This window comes from Dromiciops gliroides, chromosome 3, assembly GCF_019393635.1.
Source record: "Dromiciops gliroides isolate mDroGli1 chromosome 3, mDroGli1.pri, whole genome shotgun sequence".
Classification (NCBI taxonomy): domain Eukaryota; kingdom Metazoa; phylum Chordata; class Mammalia; order Microbiotheria; family Microbiotheriidae; genus Dromiciops; species Dromiciops gliroides.
This window is the reverse complement of record NC_057863.1, coordinates 595,034,877-595,060,266: the sequence shown is the minus strand read 5'-3', so window position 1 is coordinate 595,060,266 and position 25,390 is coordinate 595,034,877. Positions and strand designations below refer to the sequence as shown.

The 25,390-nt window shown below is 43.8% G+C and overlaps 1 protein-coding gene across 1 annotated transcript in view; it reads right to left on the bottom strand.

Annotated features, from left to right (window-relative positions):
- SMAP2 (small ArfGAP2) overlaps nt 1-25,390 on the bottom strand; it is a 60,308-nt gene continuing 34,918 nt past the window's right edge. The window contains exons 2-10 of the mRNA XM_043995142.1: nt 20,365-20,498; nt 18,884-18,969; nt 17,681-17,759; nt 13,934-14,020; nt 13,110-13,191; nt 11,470-11,582; nt 10,745-10,910; nt 8,397-8,713; nt 1-1,193 (exon numbers count right to left, since the gene is read on the bottom strand). Coding sequence (XP_043851077.1) covers nt 1,068-1,193; nt 8,397-8,713; nt 10,745-10,910; nt 11,470-11,582; nt 13,110-13,191; nt 13,934-14,020; nt 17,681-17,759; nt 18,884-18,969; nt 20,365-20,498 — 1,190 coding nt within the window. The 3' untranslated portion in view covers nt 1-1,067. The remainder of the gene's footprint in view (nt 1,194-8,396; nt 8,714-10,744; nt 10,911-11,469; nt 11,583-13,109; nt 13,192-13,933; nt 14,021-17,680; nt 17,760-18,883; nt 18,970-20,364; nt 20,499-25,390) is intronic.

Here is a 25,390-nt window from a genome sequence, read left to right as displayed (position 1 = left end):
CAGCATCTCACTGCAATATTTATTAAGGAATTTACATATACACAGGAGAAAGTCAACTGAAAATTTTGGTTCAAGCAAATGAAATCTTTTAAGCAAAAAATTTTGTTTTGTTTTGATTTTCTAGTGAGGTGAGTGGTGATTGACAGGAAAGCTGCCTGGGGTCTCTGCCTCATGCACAGTGTAAAATATGCAAGAAACAGAGGTGCCAGGGTTACCCCAGAACACACAGGACTGCAAAGGGAGAGAAAGGAGGGGGGGGGGCATTGATTAGGATGGCAGATAACACATCCTTAAAACTGTAAGGAAAAAACTGGCAAGAGCTCTTAGCTGTCGATAAATTAACTCTTCTGTTAGTTTGTTAATCTAAAACTTTTTATTTTGTTTTTTAACCACCACCACCCCAGTCTGTGTGCATGAGGCCTATCTCCAGGCAGCAGAGCCTCACAGTGACTTGGGTTCCAATGACAAGGACTAAAGCCACAGACAGAGGACTTCTTGGAACAGAGCAGAATGACCCTGGCTCTCCCTGGCTTGGCCTGAGCCTGGTAACCCCCCCCTTCATAAAGACCCATGATTGGAGTTTGATTACAGTCCCCTTCTCCACCCAGCACTCCTCATCCCTCCCCCCCAAAGCAACTTAAAAAAAAAAAAACCCAAAGGACATATAGGTAACAGAGGGGCCTCTAAGCCCTTCCCTTGGTGCCTCTCTCAGAGGCTGTGGGAGCAGATGCCACTTCCTCTCCTGTAAGGAAAAGGGCTCTGGGTGTATGCAATCCAGTGGTGCTAGAGTGTGCTCTGCTGCCTCCTTGAGAAGGGCTGAACACCAAGGCTCGGAGGCTCAAGTGGGACATGGACAGCAGAAAGCAGGTCTTAGGTGGGGGGCAGGGTGCATGGGGGGGGGGGGCGCAGGGCACGGGGAAGTGATCAGGCTGTATGGGAGGCCAAACCCTGTATGTCTCCTAGAGCAGTTTCCAAATAAAACAGGAAGAGGTAGAGAGGGAAGCAGGGAGAGGGGAGGGGAGGGACATTTTGGGAAAAGAAGTGGTAACAATGCAGGTGCTCCTCTTTTATTTCCACATCTGGGTACTGAGCGTCTGATTGGCTGCCTGGCCATTGCCACTGCCCATTGACTGTCCATAGCTCATCACGCCATTGGTGCCGTAGAAGTTCATCCCGGCCATTTGCTGGGTCATCTGGAAGGGAGAGAGGATGTTTTCAAGCCCTGGTTTTCAAGGACCAAGCATGAGTCAATGCATGCAAAGAGGGGACCCATGGCCTTATGCTAAGGGACTCTGCTGCTTGGGGTGGGTCTAAGGGGAAAAGTGTAGAGTACATCATGAAGCTGGGAGACCAACCCAAGCTCTGGTGGATGAGGGGTCCCCCAGAAACATGCAGCATGGCCATGGGTTAAGACGACTCCATTAACCTCTCTGAGATTCTGGTCCCTCATCACTATAATGGGGAAAAGAGGCTACCCCCCTCACAGTAGACAAACTGCAATGAGCACACGCTCAGTGTAGTGGGCAGTTCTCAAAGACTATGCCAATGAAGAAGCCACTCTGGCAGGGGGAAGGCTGTGAGCACTGATTCACGACTGACAAGTCTGTCATCTGAAGACCAGGTTAGCTGAACGAGGAGGCTCAAGTCACTAATTTGGCTGCAGTGCTGATGTCACAGCAGTCTTCAAAGACAGCTTATTAATATGGAGAGGAATTGGGACCTGGGTGGGTACGTGCCCACAGAGATGAGATTATGGAGATCCTTGAATACTAAATATATTATTTTAATAACTCCTATTTTTAGATTGCTTTGAAGTTAACAGAGTGATTTCCTCATAAAAATCCTTTAAATTAGGTATATAGGAGGTACTATAGATGACAAGTAAATGACAACATCTATTTCTGGTGATTTATATATGTCCAAAGGAAACTATTGGAAGGACCCTAGAAAGCATTCTTAAAGATCAGGAAATCTTTGGCAAGAAACTAAAGATCTTTGGGGCACAGATGGTGTTTTCATTACATCTGCCTGAAAGCAAGGGCTTCAGAAGAGAAAGACAGTCTTGGAGAGCAAAGAAGAACAGCATGTGAAAGGAGAATCATATTTCTGTGCCATGATTTAAAATATGGCAATGACAGGTTCCTAGTCAGGAATGGAGTGGACCTAAGGAGCCCTAAAAATCGAAGGGCTTAGAGCCTTGCAAATCCAATACAAAGGACTTTAAGCAAACAAACAAACAAACAAACAAAAAGAGGTATGGAGATAACTGCCTCTGTACCTCTACCAAGAAATGAGGAACAACATCCAAGAAAGAAACCAATCACACTCTTGGCCTCCAGTCTCAATGCACAAATCTACAAAATAGAAGCTAACAAGAAGCAGAGACCCTAATACAGAGGCAAATTTGACTTCACAGGTATCACTGACTCTAGCACTGGGCTCATGCTTCCTAGTCATGAGAAAGGCAAAAAACTGGGGGCAATAGGAGAACATTCTATATTAAGTAAATCCAAGGAAGAAAAGGTGGGAAATGTATCAGAGATCAAGGCAGGCAAAACCCAGAAGTGATACAACTATAAATACAGTATAGGACTATACTAGAGGCCACCTCATGGAGAGTTTAGGAAAACTCACAAGCCAATCACAAAGGCTTGATTATAACAGGGATGGGAGACTTCAATTATCTGGGCATCTGCTGGAATTTTCTCTTCCAAAAGCAGGGTAAATAATAATATCCTGAATTGTTTCAATATTTTCCTCCTCCAAAAAGGTCTAAGAAACCAACAAAGGGAACTATTATTCTGGCTCTGATTCTCACCAACAAGGTCCTGGGATGGAAAAGATGGGAACATTGGGAAATGAACAAATCAGCTTAGAACTTGTGATAGAGAGGAAATCCAGGAAAAATCTAAAATATATTCTAGATTTTGTGAGAGCAAATTTCAATTTGCTTCTGTTTTCAAAGTGGTTAAGAGGGGGTTGATATCCAAGACAGTTAAGGAGATATTAAGAAAGCACCTAGCTGGTCTTGATAAGTTCTAGACATTTGACCCAGACAAACTACACAGTATAGGAGTAATGTGATTGCTGAGCTATGTGGAACAATCTGAAGGACTGAAGAAGGGCAAATAATGACCCACTTTCCAAAAAGAGGGAAAACATACTGAAGCTTGCAAACTATATGGCCAGTAAGCTGTGCTTTGACTCTTGGCAAAATTCTAAAACATGTCACTAAAATGATGGTCAATGAACATCTATCTAGAAAAGGAACCAGTGACCACAAGGAGCCAGCATAGCTTCATCAAAAATGGATCACAGGGGCAGCTAAATGGTGCAGTGGATAGAGCACAGGCCCTGGAGTCAGGAGGACCTGAGTTCAAAACTGACCTCAGACACTTGACACTCAATAGCTGTGTGACCCTGGGCAAGTCACTTAACCCCAATTGCCTCACAAAAACAAAAACAAAAACAAAACAAAAAACCAAAAAAAATGGATCACAGGGGCAGCTAAATGGTGCAGTGGATAAAGCACCGGCCCTGGAGTCAGAAGGACCTGAGTTCAAATCCGGCCTCAGACACTTGACACATACTAGGTGTGAGACCCTGGGCAAGTCACTTAATCCCCATTGCCCTGCAAAAACAAAAAAAACAAAAACAAAAGCAAAAATGGATCAGAGAGGGGCAGCTAGGTGGCGCAGTGGATAAAGCACCAGCCCTGGAGTCAGGAGTACCTAAGTTCAAATCCAGCCTCAGATACTTAACACTTACTAGCTGTGTGACCCTAGGCAAGTCACTTAACCCCAATTGCCTCACAAAAAAACAAACAAAAAAATGGATCAGAGAAACCTGAGAAAACTCAACAACTGATGCAGAATTGAAGTCAGCAAAATCAATAGGACCACTTATACAAGGACAACAATGTAAAGATAAATAACTCTGAAAGACTGTAAGAACTCTCATCAATGCAGGGACCAACCATGATTCTGGAAGACCAATGATGCAACCCATCTATGATGATGTTGTTACCTACCTCTTGACAGTGAAGTGACAGACTAAAGATTTATAAGATGTGGCCAATGGCAGAATTTGTTATCAAGGTTTTGCTTTTCTTCCTTTTGGGGGGACGGGTTGGGGATGAGGGAAAAGATGAGAAGAAAAAATGAATGCATTTTAATTTAAAAAGTAAAAGGGTTTTTTTTTTAAAGTGTCATATCGAACTTTATTTCCTTTTGTGACAGTTAATCACTTCAGAGGAATGACGGACATTTGGTTTACCTAAGTTTTGTCAGAGCATTTGACCAAGTCTTTTGTGTTCCTTTTGTGGAAAAGATGGAAAGATGTGGGCTAGGAGACAGTCCAATTATATCTAGCTATCTATGTATCAGACACATAGCTAATAGATCATCCTGTCAAGACGCAAAAATATTTCAACAGGCTAGGACTTTGAACTAGATGTAATAAGAAGAAATTTAATAGGAATAAATGTCAAATCTTATACATGGGTTGAAAAAAATAAACTTCCCAAGTACAAGATGGAGGAGACATGGCTGAGCATAAGTCTGAAAAAGATCTGAGGGTTTTGGTGGAGTGCAGGTCAACAATGGGATATGCCAGGCAAAAAACAAAGCAATCTCAGGCTACACTGAAAAGAGGCACTGTACCTAGGATAAAGAAAGTGACAGTCCCACTGTCCTCTGCACCAGTCAGATGATAGCTAGAGTCAAGTGTTCAGCCCTGGCCAGCACATTTTGGGAAGGACAGTAACATGCTGGAGAAGATCTGGTGGAGGGCAACCAAGAAAATAAAGTACATAGATTTCTGTGCCACATTAAGTGTAGCTGAAGAAACTGGGAATGCCAGCCTGGAGAAAAGAAGATTTGGGAGAAGTGCATGACAGACATATTCAAGTATTTAATGAGCTGTCCTGTGGAAGCTAGAACATTTTTGTTCTGCAGGATTCCAAAAGGTGGAGATTCCAGAGGCCAATGTATCCTACAGCAGAAGAGTTTGCCCCAAGAAGTGGTGGGTGCCCTCCTCATGGAGGTCTTCAAGCAAAGACTGGATGACCACTTGTGAGGTAAGTTGCAAAGGGGAATCTTGTCCTGCTGTAGGCTGGACTTGGCAGCCTCTGAGATCAGCTCAGAAAGGCTAAAGGAACAGCTCAGATCTCCCCACTTGAGCCTAGAGCTGAGTTGGGTCATGTTTTCTTCAGTGCATTAGGTATCTTTCAGATAAGGCAGCCACTAATCCCATCACATCCTAAGATGACAAGTTCTTCTGGGAGCTGACTTCCAAGATCCAGAGGCTCAGGAAATCAGATTCTTGGCTATGATCAGCATGTAAGTGACTGAAGGCACTTCTTTCCCTAAGTCCCTTCCCTGAAGCCCTTATCCAGTCTCTAAGTGTGGTCTTAAATGAAGAGGTACATCCTTGTGAGGAGAAACATCTCCAGTCCAGTTTGCCTTTTCCAAAACTGTGCTGCTGCAGGCCAGATGTCTTCCAGGGGAGTCTCTACATGCAAGGAACTAGCACCAGGGGGAAAGGAAGCCTTGAGGATGCCATGATTAAGAAGTGGGGAGGTGTGGCATGACCCCAATGTCCTCCAAAAAGAGAATACAAGTGGTGCAGTGGATAAGGCACCGGCCCTGGATTCAGGAGGACCTGAGTTCAAACCTGACCTCAGAAACTTGACACTCATTAGCTGTGTGACCCTGGGCAAGTCATTCAACCCTCATTGTCCCGCAAAAAAAAAGAAAAGAAAAGAAAAGAAAATCGAATACAAGAAAAAATCAATAAGACAGAAAGAAGAGTTCTCTGAGTGAGTCTAGAGATGTTGGAGACCAGGCTGGGGAACTGCTGCTCAAAACAGTGAGAAAGCTGATATCTGACCCATTTGGGGGGTATGAGGAGGAACCCAAGAAAGAAACTCTTGCTTTGAAAGTCCAAAAAGGGCGACTGAAGGGGCTTTCACCAGGGAACAGAAAGCATGAAGGAAGAAAACACAAAGAGTCAGACTAAAGGAAAAGGCTAAATTCAGGTGATTAGACAAAGGTTTATGGAATCACAGGATCTCATGAACAATAGAACCTTCTAGCCCAAACCCTTAATTTTCGAGGAGAAAGTCCAAGGTCAAAAAAACCAGCCAATTGCAGAGTCAGGACTAAAATTAAAATCCAAGTATTCTGAGTCCTGTGCTCGCTCCTTCCACTAGATCTTTGGCTGCCCAGCCCTCTGGCAGAAAGGGCACTGATTCTTGGTGGAAAAGAAACATTTTTGCCCTTCACTAATTAGGAAGATTGGTGTTTGGCAGCAGAAATTGGCAGGAAATTATAAAAGCAAGACACACCCCCCTACCAGTGTTTCCTGAGTCTAATGCATCTTGCTGCATGATAGGGGCCTCTATTATCATATCCTAAGGACCTGATTAAAAAGACTTATCTGTACAAAATACTTTGCAGTATTTATATAGCAAGAAATTATAAATGACCTACATGTGCAATGTCTGGTAAATGGCTGATTAAATTGTGATATAACAATGTAATGGACTATCAATGTGTTATAAAAAAATGATAAATGCAAAAAATATGAAACCACTCATAAAGTAATGCAAAGTGAGGACAGCAAAGTCAGAAAACACATAAAATGATATAAAATAAAGTTTTGTTATCTTTGTTGGTTTTAAGTCTGGAGACAGAAGTGATTGAAAGGGAGAACAGATGAAATAAATTGTTTCATGTTTATATCATATAATTAGTAAAAAAATAAATAGTTTAGGTTGGTAAGGCTAGCAATTACCAATAAAATGGGTTGCTCAGCTCCTCAGGAAGCCAAAAAAACCCCGAGCTGAGCAACCCATTTTATTGGTAATTGCTAGCCTTACCAATAAATTGAACATGTTTGGAAATTTGTGCCTTGGTTTACCTTAATTTCAATTGTGACAGTATGAAATTAAACCCTGTGTTACAAACCTAAACTATTTATTTTTGGGAAGTACAACAGAACAAAGAACAGGAAGCATCACAGGTGGAAAACAATATGACTGGATACAAAGCCTGAAGTGTCAGAGATGATGAAAAACAATATGATTGGATGAAAGTCTGGAATGCAGAGCTAGCAACAATCCCTCCTGCCATCTTGTTGCTAGGGCAAGCTCACTCAGGGTGTCTGCCTGTGATAAGTGATAAGAGAGCGAATCCCTGGCATCTACCTGCACCCTTCAAGGATAACAGATTTCTTCTAATTGTACGAGGGCAGCTAGTAGCACAAAGATAATTGTTTTCTTTCATTTAAAGTGATTTGTAGGGAAACAACTTTTAAATTTGACTCAGAGAGGAAAACTGAACTTCAGGACTTATGAACTTCTGAACTTAATTCAGAGACAAAGAAACAGCTCAGGGAGTTCCAGAATAGAATCAATTACAGAATGGAATCAAATATAAAATACTAAATCAATATTTATTTTTTTCAATACTCAACAACATTTGACATCAAGAAATCTGAGGCTGGATTTGAACTCAGGTACTCCTGAATCCAGGGCTGGTGCTTTATCCACTGTGCCACCTAGCTGCCCCTGTTGTTACATTTCTATTAAAAAATTAAATACCCAGAAGGCTTTGTTCTCTTAAGATCAAAAACTCTAAGAGTCAGAAGGAACTGAGCTCAAAAGACACCTAGTCCGGGGGCGGCTAGGTGGCGCAGTGGATAAAGCACCGGCCCTGGATTCAGGAGTACCTGAGTTCAAATCCGACCTCAGACACTTAACACTTACTAGTTGTGTGACCCTGGGCAAGTCACTTAACCCCAAGTGCCCCGCAAAAAAAAAAAAAAAAGACACCTAGTCCCATGTATACCTGAAGAGTAGTTACGTCTACACCTCCCTGAAAAAATGGTTATTTAGCCTCCACTAATGAAGGGTTCCCAGGCAGTTCTCACTGTTTTGTTTTTGTTGGGGTTTTTTTGTGGGGCAATAAGGGTTAAGTGACTTGTCCAGGGTCACACAGCTATTAAGTGTCAAGTGTCTGAGGTCGGATTTGAACTCAGGTCCTCCTGAATCCAGGGCCGATGATTTATCCACTGTGCCGCCTAGTGGCCCCCAGCAGCTCTCACAAGTCTTTCCTTAAAAATGAGCTGAGATTTGCCCATCTGCAACCTCCCCTCCCTGGTCCTAGTTTTGCCCTCTGAACAGAACGGGTGTTGTCCCTCTTCCCCAGTGATCTTGTCCCTCCTCCAGTCATCTTCCTCAGGATCCTAGATTTAGAGCAGGAAGGGACTGGAGAGCTTACCTTATAATACTGCAAACCTTCTAGGAAAAAACCATATAAAGGATTCCTCTGGTCAGGGGAAGAGAACAGGAAAAGAAGGAGGCATCAGAGTGCGATGGAAGGACTAACTCTCACCTGAGCCAAGTTCCATTGCAGTTGCTGTGCTGGTGGGATGCTGTACATTGTCTGGGGCACGGCAGCCATGCCTGCAACGTAGCCAGCCTGCTGGGCAGCCATCATGCCATTGGGGACGCCCATCACCGCAGCCTGCACACCGCCTACGTAGCCTGGCGGAATGGCCACGGGGGCCACCATCCCAGCAGCTGTAGGTTGGGCCAGCATGCCCACTGGTGGAGGCATCATACCCCCCATCATGGTACCAGTAGGGGGGACACCGGGGAAGCTGGGGTAGGCTGCAGGGTAGGCCATCTGAGCTGGAGCCATGAACATTGCTGCCGAGAGAGCATATGCACATTTACTGGGGGGCTGGGGGAGGGCCTAGAAGAAGCATGCCCGGGCTCACAGCTAAGCCCCTCCAGTGTTCTCAGTACTATCTTCAAGACAGCCTGGCATGGCCTTTCTTCTCTATGACTGTTACTGTACCATTGCTGCAGCCACAAGAACCCTGTGAGATCTGAGACAGGAGCTGGGCCCCCATGAGATCACAAGAGAGCCAAGCCTTAGGCTCAGGTTTCCAGATGCCCATGCCAGTCCTGTTCCTCCTGCCCTACCTTGAGCTCCTTTAAATGGTGGTTAACAGCAAGTTAATAGCAGCTCTTCTTTCTAGGGCACTTTGAAATGTATATTTTCCTCACGGTGACTCTGGGAGATCAGCAATACAAGAATTACCACCCCCACCTTGCAAGTAAATGAACTGAGGCTTAGGAAGGGGATGTGACTTTGCCAGAGTTTTCAAAAAGTTAAGTTGCTGGCTGCCCCTCCTGTCTGGCTTGCTCCTTAGCCCTCCAGGGCTGTCTCCCTTTGGGACCCTCTCTTCCTCTGCTGTTTCAGATTTCTCTGCTTCACAAATCTGCTCAGATCTCACCTCCACCAGGACACCACTCATCCTTGTGGAACATGCTCTTCCCCTACACTATAGCAGGGCTCACATCCTGAGCTGCCCTCCAAGGGTATTTTTATACACTCTGGTCGGTGTTCTTAAAAATGTCAGGACGAGGAAATGTCCAAATTGGAAGAGACCTCAGAGATCAACTGGTCCAATACTTTCTTTTTACAGATGAGGAAACAGAGAGGACACCCATCACCGCAGCCTGCACACCGCCTATGTAGCCTGGCGGAATGGCCACGGGGGCCACCATCCCAGCAGCTGTAGGTTGGGCCAGCATGCTCACTGGAGGAGGCATCATACCCCCCATCATGGTACCAGTAGGGGGGACACCGGGGAAGCTGGGGTAGGCCATCTGAGCTGGAGCCATGAACATTGCTGCCGAGAGAGCATATGCACTTCTCTTTCCTTCCCCCTTAGGGTCATAGCTCCCTAAGAACAGATATTGCCATTTTTCATCTCTGTATCCACCTTACACAGTGACTTCTGCCCTTTTTTATTCTGTCCAGACCTCTTATTTCATCAGGGTAGAATAACTCTCTTTCTTTTTCTTTTTTTTTTTTTTTTTTGTGGGGCAATGAGGGTTAAGTGACTTGCCCAGGGTCACACAGTAAGTGTCAAGTGTCTGAGGCCAGATTCAAACTCAGGTCCTCCTGAATCCAAGGCCTGTGCTTTATCCACTGTGCCACCTAGCTGCCCCTAGAATAACTCTCAATAGGGAAATGTTCTCCAACGGTGTCAGTCAGCAACTTCTCTGTAACTTATCACCTGGACCCTGAGAGGTTGTGTTTGTCCAAGGTCTTACACCCAGTATGTGTCAGAGATAGGACTTGAACCCTCTTCCTTCCTGATTGCAGTCAGAGGACCTGGAGTCAAGTCTTCCTTCTATTCTTTTACCACCTGTCTACCCATTAGCAAAGCTCTTCCTCTCTCTTCTCTGCCTAGCTGCCCCCACATATACTTAATGCCCGGGTTGGTCTGAGTGGACTAGACTAATTCCTTAGCCTGACTCAGTATGAAAGACTGGGACATTCTAATCAAAGGCTCTTGTTTCTAAATAGTCCATCTAGGCTTATGACTAATGAAGTCTTTCTATGGCTGCCTCCTTTCTAAGCCAAGTCTAGCACCTCAGCCCCTTCTATCTCCTTTGCCTAGCTCTGGCCCATGACTAATCCCTACCTCTTACTGCACTGAATTAGAAATATGGTGGCTATTAAATTGGCATCTGTCTGCTGACATTTTGTGGCTTCTCAGGAAGGGTCAAACAAGTACATTTAAAATAGGATGCTCATAAGTACCTAAGGCTTCACCAGCTACAATTACCCTCCTAAGTCCTAAATTATTCCTTTATCAGCCCCACATATCTATCTTTTAACATTGCAAATGCCCAATGAACTCCCTTCCCTATGAAATTTACCTTGAGCAGGCATCTGAGGAGTTTGTGATCCGTAAAGTGAGAGGATGGAGTCTTTAGAGAGCTGCTTCTTGCCTGATTCTTCTGCTTTGCTCCCTGGTTCAGGAAACAGGTTCAGATTTTCAGGAACAGAGCTGGCATTCCCTGCAGTTGGCATGGATCCTACAACCTTGGAGCAAAGGGGGAAGGGAGAGTGAGAAGAGGCCACAGGGGTAGAAGAATACAAACTAAATCTATCTTCCCACCCCAGGTGTCAATAATGACACTTGCTATAACATCTTCTAGCTTTCCTGAGATGAGCTCAATTTCATATGCATGCATGCACACAAGTATGTGTGAGCATGCACACGCGCGCGCGCACACACACACACACAACCATTTATAAACCTGAAGCTGTCTGCTTGATGGGCTCTTCAGAATGGCCTTTTCTTTTCCGCTCCCACCCCACAGAAGATAATCACAGTAAAGGGAATGCTAAACCTGTCAGCCTTTAGAGCTTTCCACAAACTTAATGAGAAACCCATTTGGGGGATCCTCCCTTTCCAGGCAAGAAAGTAATAAAACCAAGAAACCATTGGCAGATACGATGGGCACAGAAAAGATAAGTGGTTAGGTGAAGTCAATTAAGAAATGAGGCAACAAACCTCATCCAAAGACTTGATGTTTTAAAGTTTTAAATACTCCACCCTCCCACTTGCCTCAAGTCTGAACACATGTACAAATCTCACCTTTCTGGAGTCTGAGAGAGAAGATGATGAAACTGAGGCCAAGAGATCTAGATCCTTTTCTAGGGTGTTACTGGTCTTGCTATTTGCTATGCTGTAGGAGGCCACAGGAGCATCTAGAAAGAGAGGACAGAAGTCCCAACAACATAAGCATATGCTAACACTGACCACTTTTTTTGTTTTTCTGTTTTGTTTTGTTTTGTTTTTAGGGGAAATGAGGGTTAAGTGACTTGCCCAGGGTCACACAGCTAGTAAGTGTCAAGTATCTGAGGATGGATTTGAACTCAGGTCCTCCAGAATCCAAGGCCAGTGCTTTATCCACTTCACCACCTAGCCGCCCTCTAACCGCTTGTTTTTGATGCAGCACTTCCACTGACATCTTCCTGTGATGGTTTATCACTGTTGGAAGATGACCCTGGGTTTCTGAGGTTGAACAAAAGCTCTTGCCAGATCATCCAAAGTGAAAAGGCCCAGCAAAGAGCTGTGCATCTGTAACCTGAGGGTCAGTGACTAAGTGTGCACAGGATCATGAGAGTTGGCCACTAGGTGATTAATTTTTCCCCTAACAACTCACGAAACCGATATCTAAGGGGCAGAAGGCTTATGATCTGATTCTGTGAGGAGCCTAACCAAGCCCAAAGCCAACACCATACTGGTCCATGAAACATGATATGGGGCTGAAGCATAAGCCTGCCATTCACAGCCCAGGTCATACAACTACCTGTTGTTAGTGATGTCTTGAATCCTAGGGAGGGACCGGGACTGGCCTGGGTAACATTCAAACTTCCTAAATTGGTGTTCCTGCTGCCTACTCCTCTGGTAACCCAGTCTCCACTCCACATGTCTGCACCTTTCTCTTGCCTGCCCATTCCTAGGGCCTACAGACCTGATGGGCTATAGGTAGAACTGAATTATGATTATAAGTTTATTCTACTGTACTTAACAGTATGCCACGAATATGATATTAAATGTCCTAAGATACTGGTTGGTGCGATGGAAGTGTAGGTAGCTGCCACTAAGGAGAAGTACCTGATGGTCTGTCATGTAATATGGAGAGTATATTAAAGAAAAATCAGGAAAACAAAAACAAACAAACAAAAAAGAACTGAATTATGGGGCAGAGACATGTGCGGATGGATATTTCTCCAACAGGGAAGCCTGAATATTTCCTCAATGTATGTATTAAGGAGTTCTAACTCTGTCTCCTGGGAGTAAGAGGGAGGAAGGGGGAAGGAGGAAGGGGAACAGAGCTTCTCGAAGATTTATAACATCCATTTTCAAGAGCTCCATGATCCACGAAGCCTTCTGGCATTCTCCCAGCTAAACAAACAGTGGGGAGCTCTCCCTTCATATTCCCAAATGCCCTTTCCCCAAAGTTTATCTGCAGTTTTCATTTTCCCTGGCACCATACTCGTGCATATGGTATTCTCCCTCTAATTTTGTAAGCTTCTTGAGAAAAGACTCTGTGTTCTGTATCCCCGTCACAGGGCATGTAGGCACTGAATTTGCACAAGGTGAGGGGTAAGGTATGGCAGCAACCCCAGGAAAGAAGCAGCCCCAGAATTTAGGAACCAGCTGTTCTCCAAAGCCACAAAATCACTCCTTTTTAGACCAGGACAGAAAGGGAAGGCAATCACCCTTACCAAGGCCCAACAAGTCCATTACCGGCTCAATTGCTTTGGGGGAGCTTTTTCGAGGTAGCTGCAGATCTTCCTTCTTCTGAGGCTAAATTGAAAAACACAGTATTATTATTATTATTATTATTATTTTTTTTTTTAGTGAGGCAATTGGGGTTAAGTGACTTGCCCAGGGTCACACAGCTAGTAAGTGTTAAGTGTCTGAGGCCGGATTTGAACTCAGGTACTCCTGACTCCAGGGCCGGTACTCTATCCACTGCGCCACCTAGCTGCCCAAAACACAGTATTATTAAAGAAATGAAACAGTTGATTTTTCAAAGAATTCTTTTCAATGTCTTATAAAAAAACAAATGATCTTGGACCACAGATACTATTATTATTCAGAGCTACTGACAGGAGATGATAGAAAGCAACATTTAACACTGCCAGGCAGAAAAAGGCAAGTAACGAGACTAGTGTCCACAAATGTAAACATAAAGTGACAAAACTTTGCTGGTCTGGCCACGCCTAAGGAAAGTGGAAAGGCTCTCTAGTACCATGGGAGGCACACTGATGACCAAGAAAAGCCAAGAAAGGAAGAGGCAGTTTGGGTTCATGAGAGAACAAGAAGTCAGAAAAGGTTGATGGAGGGTGCAGGGAAGAGGGGCTGGCCAAGTGCTTGAAGGCTGGAAAGCCTGAAGGTTATGCTGCAGAGTCACATGGCCAGGCATGGAATGAACCTCTTGTTAGTGGAGTGTCACAGTTCCGACCTGGTGCAGAGCAGTCACCTAGGACTGAGCCCAGAAGGGAGGCCGAGGGTCCCTAAGGGAAGCTCTCCCACTCCCACTCACCATTTTGACTTTCTCAAAAATCACAGGCTCCACTTTCTTCTCTTGAGCTGGCTCACTGCTCTTTTTCCACTTGTCATCTTTTTCTTTCTGGGAAGGATTTGACAAAGCAGAAGAATACATAAAGACTCATAGTAATTTGAACCCTTTTATTTGATGACAATTTCAAGCATTAAAAACTCAGCAATGGAGAACTGCTCCGAGGCCGCACAATTCTACATGGAGCTCGGAGTTGCAGTGTATCCTGCCATGCATTTTTGTCTCAGACACCAACGTATAGCTCATATGATAGAAATGAGGCACACCCACAGATAGGTGAGTTTCCCTTAGTAACCTAAAATGAGAGGTGGCATTGTGTAGTCAAAAGAGAGCTCAACCTGGAGTCCAGAGACTTGAGTTAAAATCCTGGCTCCAATATTCAACCAGCTTTTGTGCCCTTAGAAGCATCATTTTCCTCATGTGTAAAATGGGCATGGAAAGATTTATACTACTTACCTTGGAGAGTCATTATAGGGAAAGGGTTATGGAAATCTCAAAAATGTGCTACAAAATGTGTTACAAAAATGTGAGTTATCATCATTATGGATCTTTCATCTATGAATTAAAAACCAAATCTATTCTCACTGATACCATCCCTTGGGGTAACAAGGTTACTACATAGTATGTTAAAGCAGTACTTCTGTGTCCTAAATTCACTTCTTCCAAGGTGCCCCTTCCCTCAGTCTAACCCTCCTGGATCAAGTGAATAAGGATGATTCCTGATTTTACACATTTGCTCAACTACAGCTGAACTAGGTAGCCTCTAAGAGCTCTCAACTCTGATGGCCTGTGACCATGTTTCACCTGAGCCTGATGTCATCTTTTCAGACTCAAGATTGTTATGCTTTTTACCCTATCTTCATAAAACACTCCCCTTTCCCCCCTTAAAGACTTAGGATCATATGATTTTTAGAGCTGGAAGTGACCTTTAAGATGTTCTAATCTAAGCTTCATTTTAGAGATGAAGAAACTGAGCCCCAGAGAAGGGAAATGACTTGCTCGGGGGCACAGAGGTAGTGAGCCAAGGAGCTCCCTGGATTTAAACCTAGATCTTTTGGATTCCAAAAGCCAGTGATATTTTAGTTCCATGGAAGTGTTGTAGAGTGGCCAGAAAAAAAGGACATTATTCCAGATATAGACACATATGACTTGGTAAAAATGCAAACTAAAAGGTTCTACTTAATGTTCTTCTTTTCCAGGTTCATCTAGCTCATATCTAATTGCATTGTTTTTGTTTTTGTTTTTATTTTTTGATCTAATTGCATTTTGATTCACAATGGGTAGAACTATCTGTTTTACTCCCAACACCCTCTTAGTGATGGCTTTGTTGTCATGGATGAAGAATGGGTGCATACCTTCATGGAACAATCTCAGAGCCATTACTGATGGCTCTGAACACATCAACTTATGGATAAACTTCGGGTTCTTTTCCCAAAAACATTACCTACACTGAAACCCATCTATTACTATTCTTCCCATTCAACCTAAGCTAGCAAGATCTCACATTCCCATTGGCTTAACTTTTGACTATCTGAAAGGGATCGTTGTCATTCACAACCTGGATTAACGGTCTACTCCCTCCTCAAGATCTCTTAGGAAGACTATGAAAGTTTACTATGACAAGCAGCATGGCAGAGTGGATATAAAGCTGACCCTGAAGCCAGGAAGAACTGGGTTCAAAGCCCACCTCAGGAACATAAAGGGCAATGCCCCAGACAATTCTCTAAGACTGCAAGTTGCAAAGATGTTGATCTTTATCAGCAGATCGGGCTTCCTCATACAAGAACTCCCTAGACCAATGAAATCAGATTCAATTCCTTTCCCCAAAAAAGTTGAAATTCCTGACCTTGGTATTCAATTGTAAAACCAATTTGGTTCCAATGAAACCAATGAACCTCTATCTCTCATGACTTGGCTTTAGAGTTTGTGAAAAATGGCCTCTTTCCCTTCCCTTTCCCCCATTCTTGTCCTGTCCCTTCCTATATCCACACCTTTGTACATGTTGGTTTCTTCACCTGCACTGGACTGAATGTTAAGGAGTCCCATGTCTTCCTCCTTTCCCCTCTAGCTGGTTATGGTTCTTTTCTTCAAACAAGAAACTCATGCGCTGCTACTTCCTCCGTGAAGCATTCATTCCCGCCCTGCTCCCCTTCAAGGGAAAGGAATCTTTCCTTTCTCAGATTTCTCAGAACCCTTTGCTGGCTCTCTTTTGCTCCTAGCACATTTTCCTTTGTACTATACTTATTTCTGTGTAGGTTATATACCTCCCATTAGAGCGTGAGCTCCTTGAGAGCAGGCACTGTATAGTTTTTCATCTTTGTCACCTTATACAATTCCTTGAATACAGTGGGTTCTTAGTTTGTTAAACTGCATGGAACTGTTAAACAAGATTGGTCCTTGCTTTGATCTCTGAAGAACCCTACTCTTTCCACTTCTCTACAGAAGTTTCCATCTCTCACTATGTCTGGCGTCCTGTTTCTGAGTCTGCTCTGTAAAGAGCAACCCTGTGTTCACAAGGACTCAATTTTTTTTTGGCAGGGCAGTGGGGGTTAAGTGACTTGCCCATGGTCACACAGCTAGTAAGTGTCAAGTATGTAAGGCCGGATTTGAACTCAGGTCCTCCTGAATCCAGGGCCAGTGCTTTATCCACTGTGCCACCTAGCTGCCCCAAGGACTCAATTAAAAAAAAAGTCTTTAAAGTATATAACCTTGTTGAAGGCTTAAAAAAGAAAAGTTCAAATATTTATGATATCTGGTACTTTCCTGCAGCACATATTTATCCTCTCAAAAAGCCCTAAGTGATTACTTAGGTAGATTTTACCCTTAAGGAAACCAACCTGCCTTCTCACCAATAGGCTTTCTTTCAGTGTTCAGTGATCCTGAATGTTTATTATAGATCTCACAAGACTCCTGGATGTAGAAACAAGACTTATCATCTACTGGTTCCCAGGTACCCCTTTAGAGCCTTCCTCTGCCATGGGGGCATTTTGGGTACTCATCAGTCCAATAACATAATGGCCATTTCTAATAATAGGTTCACACGACCACCAGGTGGACAAAATTCTTTTGTGATTTATTTTGCTGACTTGGTCTAAGGATCCACTTGCTTGAACCTCCTTGTTATTCTTATCCTAAATGGGCATTTTCACCGGCTGTCCTCCATGCCTGGAACTCTCTCCCTTCACATCTCTATCTCCTGGATTCCTTCAGATCTCACCTAAAGTCCTAACTTCCTGATCACTCTCAATGCTGATTATCTTCCTCCTGTTGATTATCTTCACTAGCCTGTATGTATCTTGTTTGTACACAATGGTTTGCATTTGTCTTTCCCATTAAGATTTTTTTTGGTCTTTCTTTGAATCCCCAGAACTTAGCATGTTCCTTGGCACATAGTAGGTGCTTGTTGATTTGTACTTGCCAAGGTCCAAGGAGACAATGTGAGAGTGATAGGGGATTCCCCTATCAACCCCTTGGTATAAAACAAGCCAAAGAATTCAGTGTCTTTCTAGTTCTTGAACATGCTCCTTGCATCCAAATCACCAAGTGGCCCCACACTTCTTTACTTAACTTCCTTCCTCCTTCTGACATATTTAAAGGACTGTTTACTGGTGGTTTATGAGTCACTTGAAGGTGATTTCCAGATTCTTGGGGGGGGGGGGGTCAACCACATTTATATGCTCATTAAAATAACCTGAAAGACATAAAACTAACCCTAAATGCATTGATGTCCAGGCTTCGGTCCATGTACTTCTTCTTCTCATATTTATCTCTGATAAATCCTTCTACAGCTCTGCAAGCAGCTGATTAAGGATGAAGTCAACAAGGAAGGTGAACACTAATGAAAAAGGACTACTAGATCTGAGAAATGTAGGAGATGTAAAAACAAAAGATATCAACTTGCCACTTTCTTGTTTTTCCTTTTCTCAACAAGTTCTCATTCCCTCCCCATTCCCAAAGGAGACTTTCCCTCTACCTGGTCTCCCCACCATTTCCTTGTGGTATCTCATGCCTAGTTTCTAGGAACAAATCTCCTTTCCTTTAACTATAGCTCATTCAAATTTACTGGCATCTCATTTGCCACGGTCCTTTTGAATAGCTACAGTGAATAGTTGGTCACTGAAGTTTGCCTCTGTTAAGGTCTTAGTGATGCTTCATCATGTGAAACCTCTTGAAGGCAATGCCACTGGAGTGTTAATAACCACTGGCAGGGCCTAACCACACCAAAAAAGCTTTGCATGTAGGGTCACACATGAACTCTGGGCTTGTATTCTGAAGAGTAGCCTCAGCTACAGAGAGAGCCATCGATGGCCAGAGGGGCGGACAACAGGGACTGCATTTTCTCTGTGAAGCCAACTTAGAAAACCAAGGCAGAACAGAGGCAGGATCTGAGTTGTTAGAGGGTTCCTCCACACAAAGAAAACGACAATCTTCTAAAGAACATTCTTTAAAAGCAGGTGGCAAACACAGCACATGCCCCATTTTACAATTTTCAGTGTTCCCCGCTGCCCTCCCCCCTCATACAAGGAAACTGGTCAACAAGTCTAATTATCTCACGGATAGGGTGGAAGAGATGAGTTGAAATGACTGCATATGAAAGTATTTTGGACTGTGTGGATAGAAGAAAACAGCCAACTAATTTCTCTTTCCACGGTTTCAGAGATTTATCAATGGTCAGAGATTATGCTATTGGACCCCCTACAATTCTGACTCTAGAATCATTGGGCTTAGAGGTGAACCTCTGGGCTGGGTTCTTCCCTTAGGAACATAAAGTGTGAAGTTTCTGATGACAGGGAGGGAGGTCTGTAGGGAGTTCAATTGTAGGTGCCCAAACTCAAGATGTGTTCTCAGGTCCTATGCAGCTCTGCTGAATCACCAGCCTCCACGGTGCCTGGAGTCACAGGTCAGAAAGGATACGGGTCTGTCTGAGGTCGCCGGAAGTTTTCAGGTAGGTAGGCCTCGTACAGTCGGTTGGCCTTCCCATTCCCCATCTCTTGCATGCACTGCAATTCAAAGAGAGCACTGAAACCTAATGTTCCTCAGAAGGGATAATACTTAATAGGTCCCACTGTAGACTTGTCTCCTCCCCTTTGGGTTTCTATCTCATTGATGAGGCTGGTTAAAAGAGCAGCTCTCTCCATAGCTTTACTCAGTGTCCCTAGGAAAAGGTGAGCCTGGTAGCCTATATCTATAGCAATCTCTAGGAACACTTGGCCTGAAAAAACCATCCCTCTGGTGCCAAGGTATTGACACTTCAGTCAGACCAAAAGGAGACAGAAAACAGCACACCTCTGGGGATATGGGGTTTGAGGGAAGTCTGTAGTTAAAATCCCAGCTCTGGGGCTGGAGTGCAGCATGAGCCCAGGCAAGGCATATTGTCACTCTAGGGCTCTGGATCCCTTCCCAGGAAGAGGAGCCTCAGAAGGTGGTCTGCTGGGGGAAAATAGGCACATACATAACTACGGTGGTCTTGGTAAATGGATGAATCTTTAATAACTATGTAATAGAAAAACTACTCTTTATCCACATGTTTGTAGAGCAAGCCAGACAAAGTGTAAGGTATGTAGCCCCTATCTTGGGCACTGATTCAGTTGCTCAAATTATCCCAGAGACTGGGGAGACAGTTCAGAGGGAATCAAAGGCCTTTAGAGCCAGAAGGGACCTTAAAGACACTCTAGTTCAAGTTCTTCATTTTACAGAAGACAAAACTGAGACCCAGAAAGGGGAAAGGTCTGCCCAACATCACAAGTGGGAGAGCCTGGATCTATGTCTCCTAACTCCAAATCTACTTATCAAAACCAACATGCTACCATTTAGTTATGCTGCTTGTTGAAGATAGAAAACCAACTTTTGATGGTCATCGTGTCAATATATCAACAATCTGTAATTTTATTCATGTGAATATTCCCTCCATCGACCAAGATCACAACCCCTTCATAAAACAATACAGTCTGTTTTGACCTAAAGGCAGTTTAAAAATACCTAAGCTTTTTTACTTCCTCCACTAAAGTCTTTTTCAATGCCTCATCATGGTGCGGAAGAAACCCTGAGCTCTTGAAGACAGAGCACAAGCTCTGCCACCAAGCTGCAAAGGCTTCAAGGATGGGTCCACCAAGAGACCACATCCATTGCCTGAAAACGAGTCTGTCTAAGCTTGGAAAGTCTCATCACCAGACGACATATTTTTTGGCCACAGGAATTCCTGAGAACCATCTACGATCCTATGGAGGACAGCACATACTAATCACAATTTAGTTTGCGTATTACCTCCAACACAGAATGTCCTCAAATGAAGGAATACTCCCCTAACATCTTTGGTGACACACCCTTAAGAGAAAGGAATGCTTACCCCACCTTTGTGTTTGTGACAGCTGTACTAACTGGGCTGTGTCCATTACCTGAATCTGCTCTTGTGTCCACTGGTCTAGGTTGACTGACTTCACCCTGGAAATGTGCACACCAAGGTTCCTGTGAATTCCTGCACAGCGGATACAGATGAATACACCAATGTTCCAGGAGGCCCATCTTGGTCCTATGAAGAGGGTCAGGGAAAGGGCTGGTTATTTATTATGTTGGGCAAGGCTCCGTCCATAGAAGGGGGCTCCAAATAAGAACATTATAAAACTTCTATGTTCCCACTAGAATAGAGACCAGAGAAGCTCAAAGGAGTATACCTTTTAATAGTTTCTTCAAACTATTAGGGAACATAAGAGGCTTTCTTTTGCTGTTATTTGGCAACATCAGAATCCAAACCCATAGATTATATGGTAATTGTATTCCTCTTATTAAATGAGAAGGGAAAGCCCAAAAGGGAGGAAAAGCAAAGCAATGTAACCTTCCACTTAACCTTCTATATTTCTGAATCTGGGGGCTGCTACCTGGTTACCAAGCTCCTATATACATATACATATACTTTTTTTTTTTTTTAGTAAGGCAATTGGGGTTAAGTGACTTGCCCGGGGTCACAGAGCTAGTAAGTGTTAAGTATCTGAGGCTGGATTTGAACTCAGGTACTCCTGACTCCAGGGCCAGTGCTCTATCCATTGCACCACCTAGCTGCCCCACCAAGCTCCTATATTAAAGGGCTTTACAATTGCTGAAGGACCCAGACCTCAGTTTTCCTACCACTAAGAGACAAGTTGTGGCAGCTAGGTGGCACGGTGAATAGAGTGCTGCCTCTGGAGTCAGCAAGACTCATCTTTCTGAGTTTAAATCCAACCTCAGAAACTTACTGGCTATGTGAACCTGGGCAAGTCACTCAACCCTATTTGGCTCCGTTCCCTCATCTGCAAAATGAGCTAGAAAAGGGGCAGCTGGGTAGCACAGTGGATAGAGCACCAGCCCTGGAGTCAGGAGGACCTGAGTTCAGATCTGACCTCAGACACTTGACACTTACTAGCTGTGTGACTCTGGGCAAGTCACTTAACCCCAATTGCCTTACTAAAGAAAAAAAAAAATGAGCTAGAGAAGGAAATGGCAAAAACCCACCCCATTATCTTTGCCAAGAAAACTCCAAATGGAGTCACAAAGAGTCAGACATAACTAAAATGACTGAACAACAAGAGACATGTAGAGGTGAAGCCCAAAGCCCATGATGAAACCCAGGTTTTTGTTTACAGACTTTCCCACCCTCCCCCAACAAGGTCTATAAAACATCTAACAGTGCTACACTTAATAGGCTGCTTTCCGCTTGGGTTGGTATCCCTGCTTGGCTAAGCCACAGGAACAAATTAGATTGGAAGCTGCCAAATAATTCATAATCCTACTTGAACGAAATGAGATTCTCAGACACGTCCTGCACACCAAAACCTGTTATAGAGTCATTCCCCTCATCCCCCTGCAATGGATTAAAACGATATCTCTTAAATGCCCTGAATTACTTGCCATCTCCTCTTTGGAAGTCACACAGGGAAAGAAGTGGTTTAAGATTGTAGACATTTGTCACAGAACCTATAAGAAATGCACATATTCATTTCCCACTTCACCACACTCTGCAAATGCAGTATAGGTACCAGAATGATGCTGTTATTTTGAGGAGGAATGAAGGATTGGGCAAGAGGAAGAAGAGACGCTGAGTTATTTTCCAGTGGCTGACACTATCTCCCCAAAGAAAGTAGGTCTCGTGCTTAAAACAACAGTAGTGAAACTTTGCAGGGTTTGGATACTAGATTATTAAAAAAACAGTGTTTGACAGAAATTCTGAAGGAGGTAAATAATGCTGGAAAAAGTGGGCATTAGATCTCAGAAATTCAAATCGATGATAAATGAGAACCTCTTTTATAGAAATAGTACTTAGGTACTAGGCTGATATCTAACCAGCCGTCCCAAAAAGCAGAGCCCTCAAGTCCTCCTTACAATCACCTGATGGGACTCATTCTATCTGAAGTCTCAACCCAATACAGAACCACAAGAGACTGTTGAACCAGTGTGTCAGAGTTGGAAAGAGATTTAAAGATTATGCTGGACAGTCCTGTGCCCTAAGACACTGAGTCCCAGATAGGTGAGGGGAAATCAGGAGGCAAGTTCAAATCTAGGCTCAGCTTCTTCTTACCTACATGTTACTTTGGATAAGGCCCTTTATCTCCAGGGAGTCTGCTTCACTGTTAAAGATGGATGTTGGAGCAGATGACCACCATGATCCTCCTAACTAAGAAGTGGCACAAGGGGGACGCAAAGCCCCATTTCATTCCAAGTTCAATCTTTGCTACACTGCAAAGCCTCCCATACCTTCATGTCACCGAATAACAATCAGACTCAATTCATCTATGGACACATATATGTGGCTTTTCCAAAATGCCCAACTGCTAGGGAGTGAGTCCATAACAACTTTCTGAACTCCAAATGCTCCAAATGCCAAGTGTTGGTGTGGGGCGGCAGGCATACACAGGTCACGGAAAAGCCAGCGCCTGGGTTTGCGCAAAGGAGGATTCCTAGAGAGTGTGCTGTATTCACACTGCTATTCTCACTTAGAAACTGTAAAACTTAGGTTTCAAGAACAGTAAAAAAGGCCACATTTCCCACAGAAAATCAGCACCCTGACTCTGAGTAGACATGGCTAGCTAGGTATCCCTGCCACCACATGAAGAGCAAAACTAGATGCAAAAACATGAATTGCACATCAGCTGTAGTGGCCCCCTGCAGGGCTCCCAGCCCACACTGACAAGGAGGCTATTTGTTCATCATTTAGCCCACTGTTAGACGTTTAGCAGTTCTCTACATGACACTCCAGGGTAATCATGATCTTTCTGCACCCTCTAAGGAACACAATGGGCCTGGCCACAGCACTGAGGGGCCTCAACACAAGGCCCCAGCCCAGAAATAAACAATGACCCCGTGAGAAACCAACAAAAACCCTTCTCCCAACCTAGTGTTTACCCATGCAACTTTATACCATTTAGAGCAGTAGAGAATATAGCAAGCAACTCAGTTTCCTTTAGGGTAGTACCATACACACAAGGTTTGCTACTTGTTCATTCAACAAACATTAATATGTTCAGGGACTTCCAGGAAAGCCTTCCTCTGGTGCTTTGTCATGACTTGGAGGTGACTCTGGCTTCTTAGGCTCTGTCAGCAGAAAGCAATCTCTGGTGAATCCTACCAAAACGAGAAAAGGTTTTCAAATTGAGGCCTGGCACCAACTGTTGTTGGAGGACTGTGAGAAAATTTATTCTAATACATTGTTGGTGGTACTGCAGATTAATGCAAAACCCTTGGAGAATAACATGGCAACAAGCCTAAGAATCACAAAGCTAATGGGGGCTGCAAACCCAGAGACTCAACTGCTAGTATTTTATCCTAATACATCAAAATGGGGGAAATCCCTACAACATGCTCATTCGAGATAACGAGGAATTGAAAACACATTAGGAACAAAGGAAAGAACTGCAGGAAAGACTTGAGGTGAGATATATGATAGCTCTCTTGAAACAGCTGTAGGGGTGTCATCTGGAAGTAGAAATACTCGTACAGAACTCTAGATTTTGAACTTACCAAAAAGTATTATGGTCCAAAAATGGAATGAGTTGCCTTGGGAGATAGTAAGCTCACCTTGACTAAAAGCACTCAAGCAAGGGCTCAATAACTAAGCATTTCTTAGAGATTCAGTTGAGGTGATCTGTGCAATGGGCATGAGTGTGGACTAAACATCCCCAGATGTCACTTCCGACTCCAAGATTCTATGCTTTCTTTACCTAAGGAGATAGGTGGGCAGAGGGGGTGGGATGTGACTGGGTAAAGCTAAGTCAGTGGGCAGGTTGCATTGCCCTTAAGCTTCGCAGCTGAGTCTATCTAGAGAAGCTCAAACAGAATGAAGGAGTTTGTTTTTTTTTTTTTAAGAAAAGAGCATTTGCTATAAGCTCCTTTCTAAACTAATAGCTGGCCTCAGAAATCCTGCTTGTTGCCACAGGTGGCTCTCAAACTATCCCCTTTCCCTTGCAATGGCCATTTTCTGAGATAAGGGAAAGAGGCAACGAGAGATGGAAGTAAAGAGGTCCAAAACTGTAGGAGAGAGAGTTTCTTGAGAAAGGATTTAGTCTTGGTCCTGAAGAATAGAAAAGCATTCATTGGATGGAAGCTTGCCTTAGAAAGTTCACAGGAAAAAATAAAGTTATTCTAAAAACCATGAGATTTTAAGCAGCTTTCTTTCTTCTGTTAAGCAGTCTTTACAGTCTCTCACTACATACTCAGCTGTAGCTCCCTCCTCTGAACACCCCCACATTTACACAACCCAAGAATGTCTAGGTTGTAAGGTGACTTCCTGAGGCCAGAGGAAAGAGTGTGTGGATTCTGCAGCTGCATCTGACAAGGGGAAGGTACACAATGAAGGAGAACCCAACCTATTGACAACTAGAGATAAAGTTCTACGAAGGAGGAAACAGCTGCCAGAAGAGGTGGGAAGAGCTGAACAGAGGATGCTTATACAACAGAAGAAAAGAGGAGAGATGAGCTATATAAAATATTATACAGGAGGGAAATAAGCATTGAATTAAGAACCTGCTATGTGCTGGGCACTGTGCTAAGTGCTTTACAAATATTATCTCATTTGCTCCTCACAACCACCTGGGGAGGTAGGTGCTCTTATTATTCCCATTTTAAAGATGCATCAATTGAGAAAGAAGTTAAGCAACTTGCCCAAGGCCACACACTTAGCAAGTGTCTGAGGAGGAATGTGAACTCTGGTCTTCCTTACTCCAGAGGCAGCTTTAACTACTGACCACTGGGCCATCCCAATGCCATTCATACAAGACAACAGGAATTTCAAATTCATACAATGGCAGCAGGAAACAGAGTGGGCTTATGCCCCATTAGATGACATCAGTCAGCATCATACAATAAGGAATGTGGCTAAGCAGGATTAGCACAAGAATGTGAGTGACTATGTGGAAGAGCCCCAGTCAGGGAACAGGGAGCCCTATGATTCGGCCC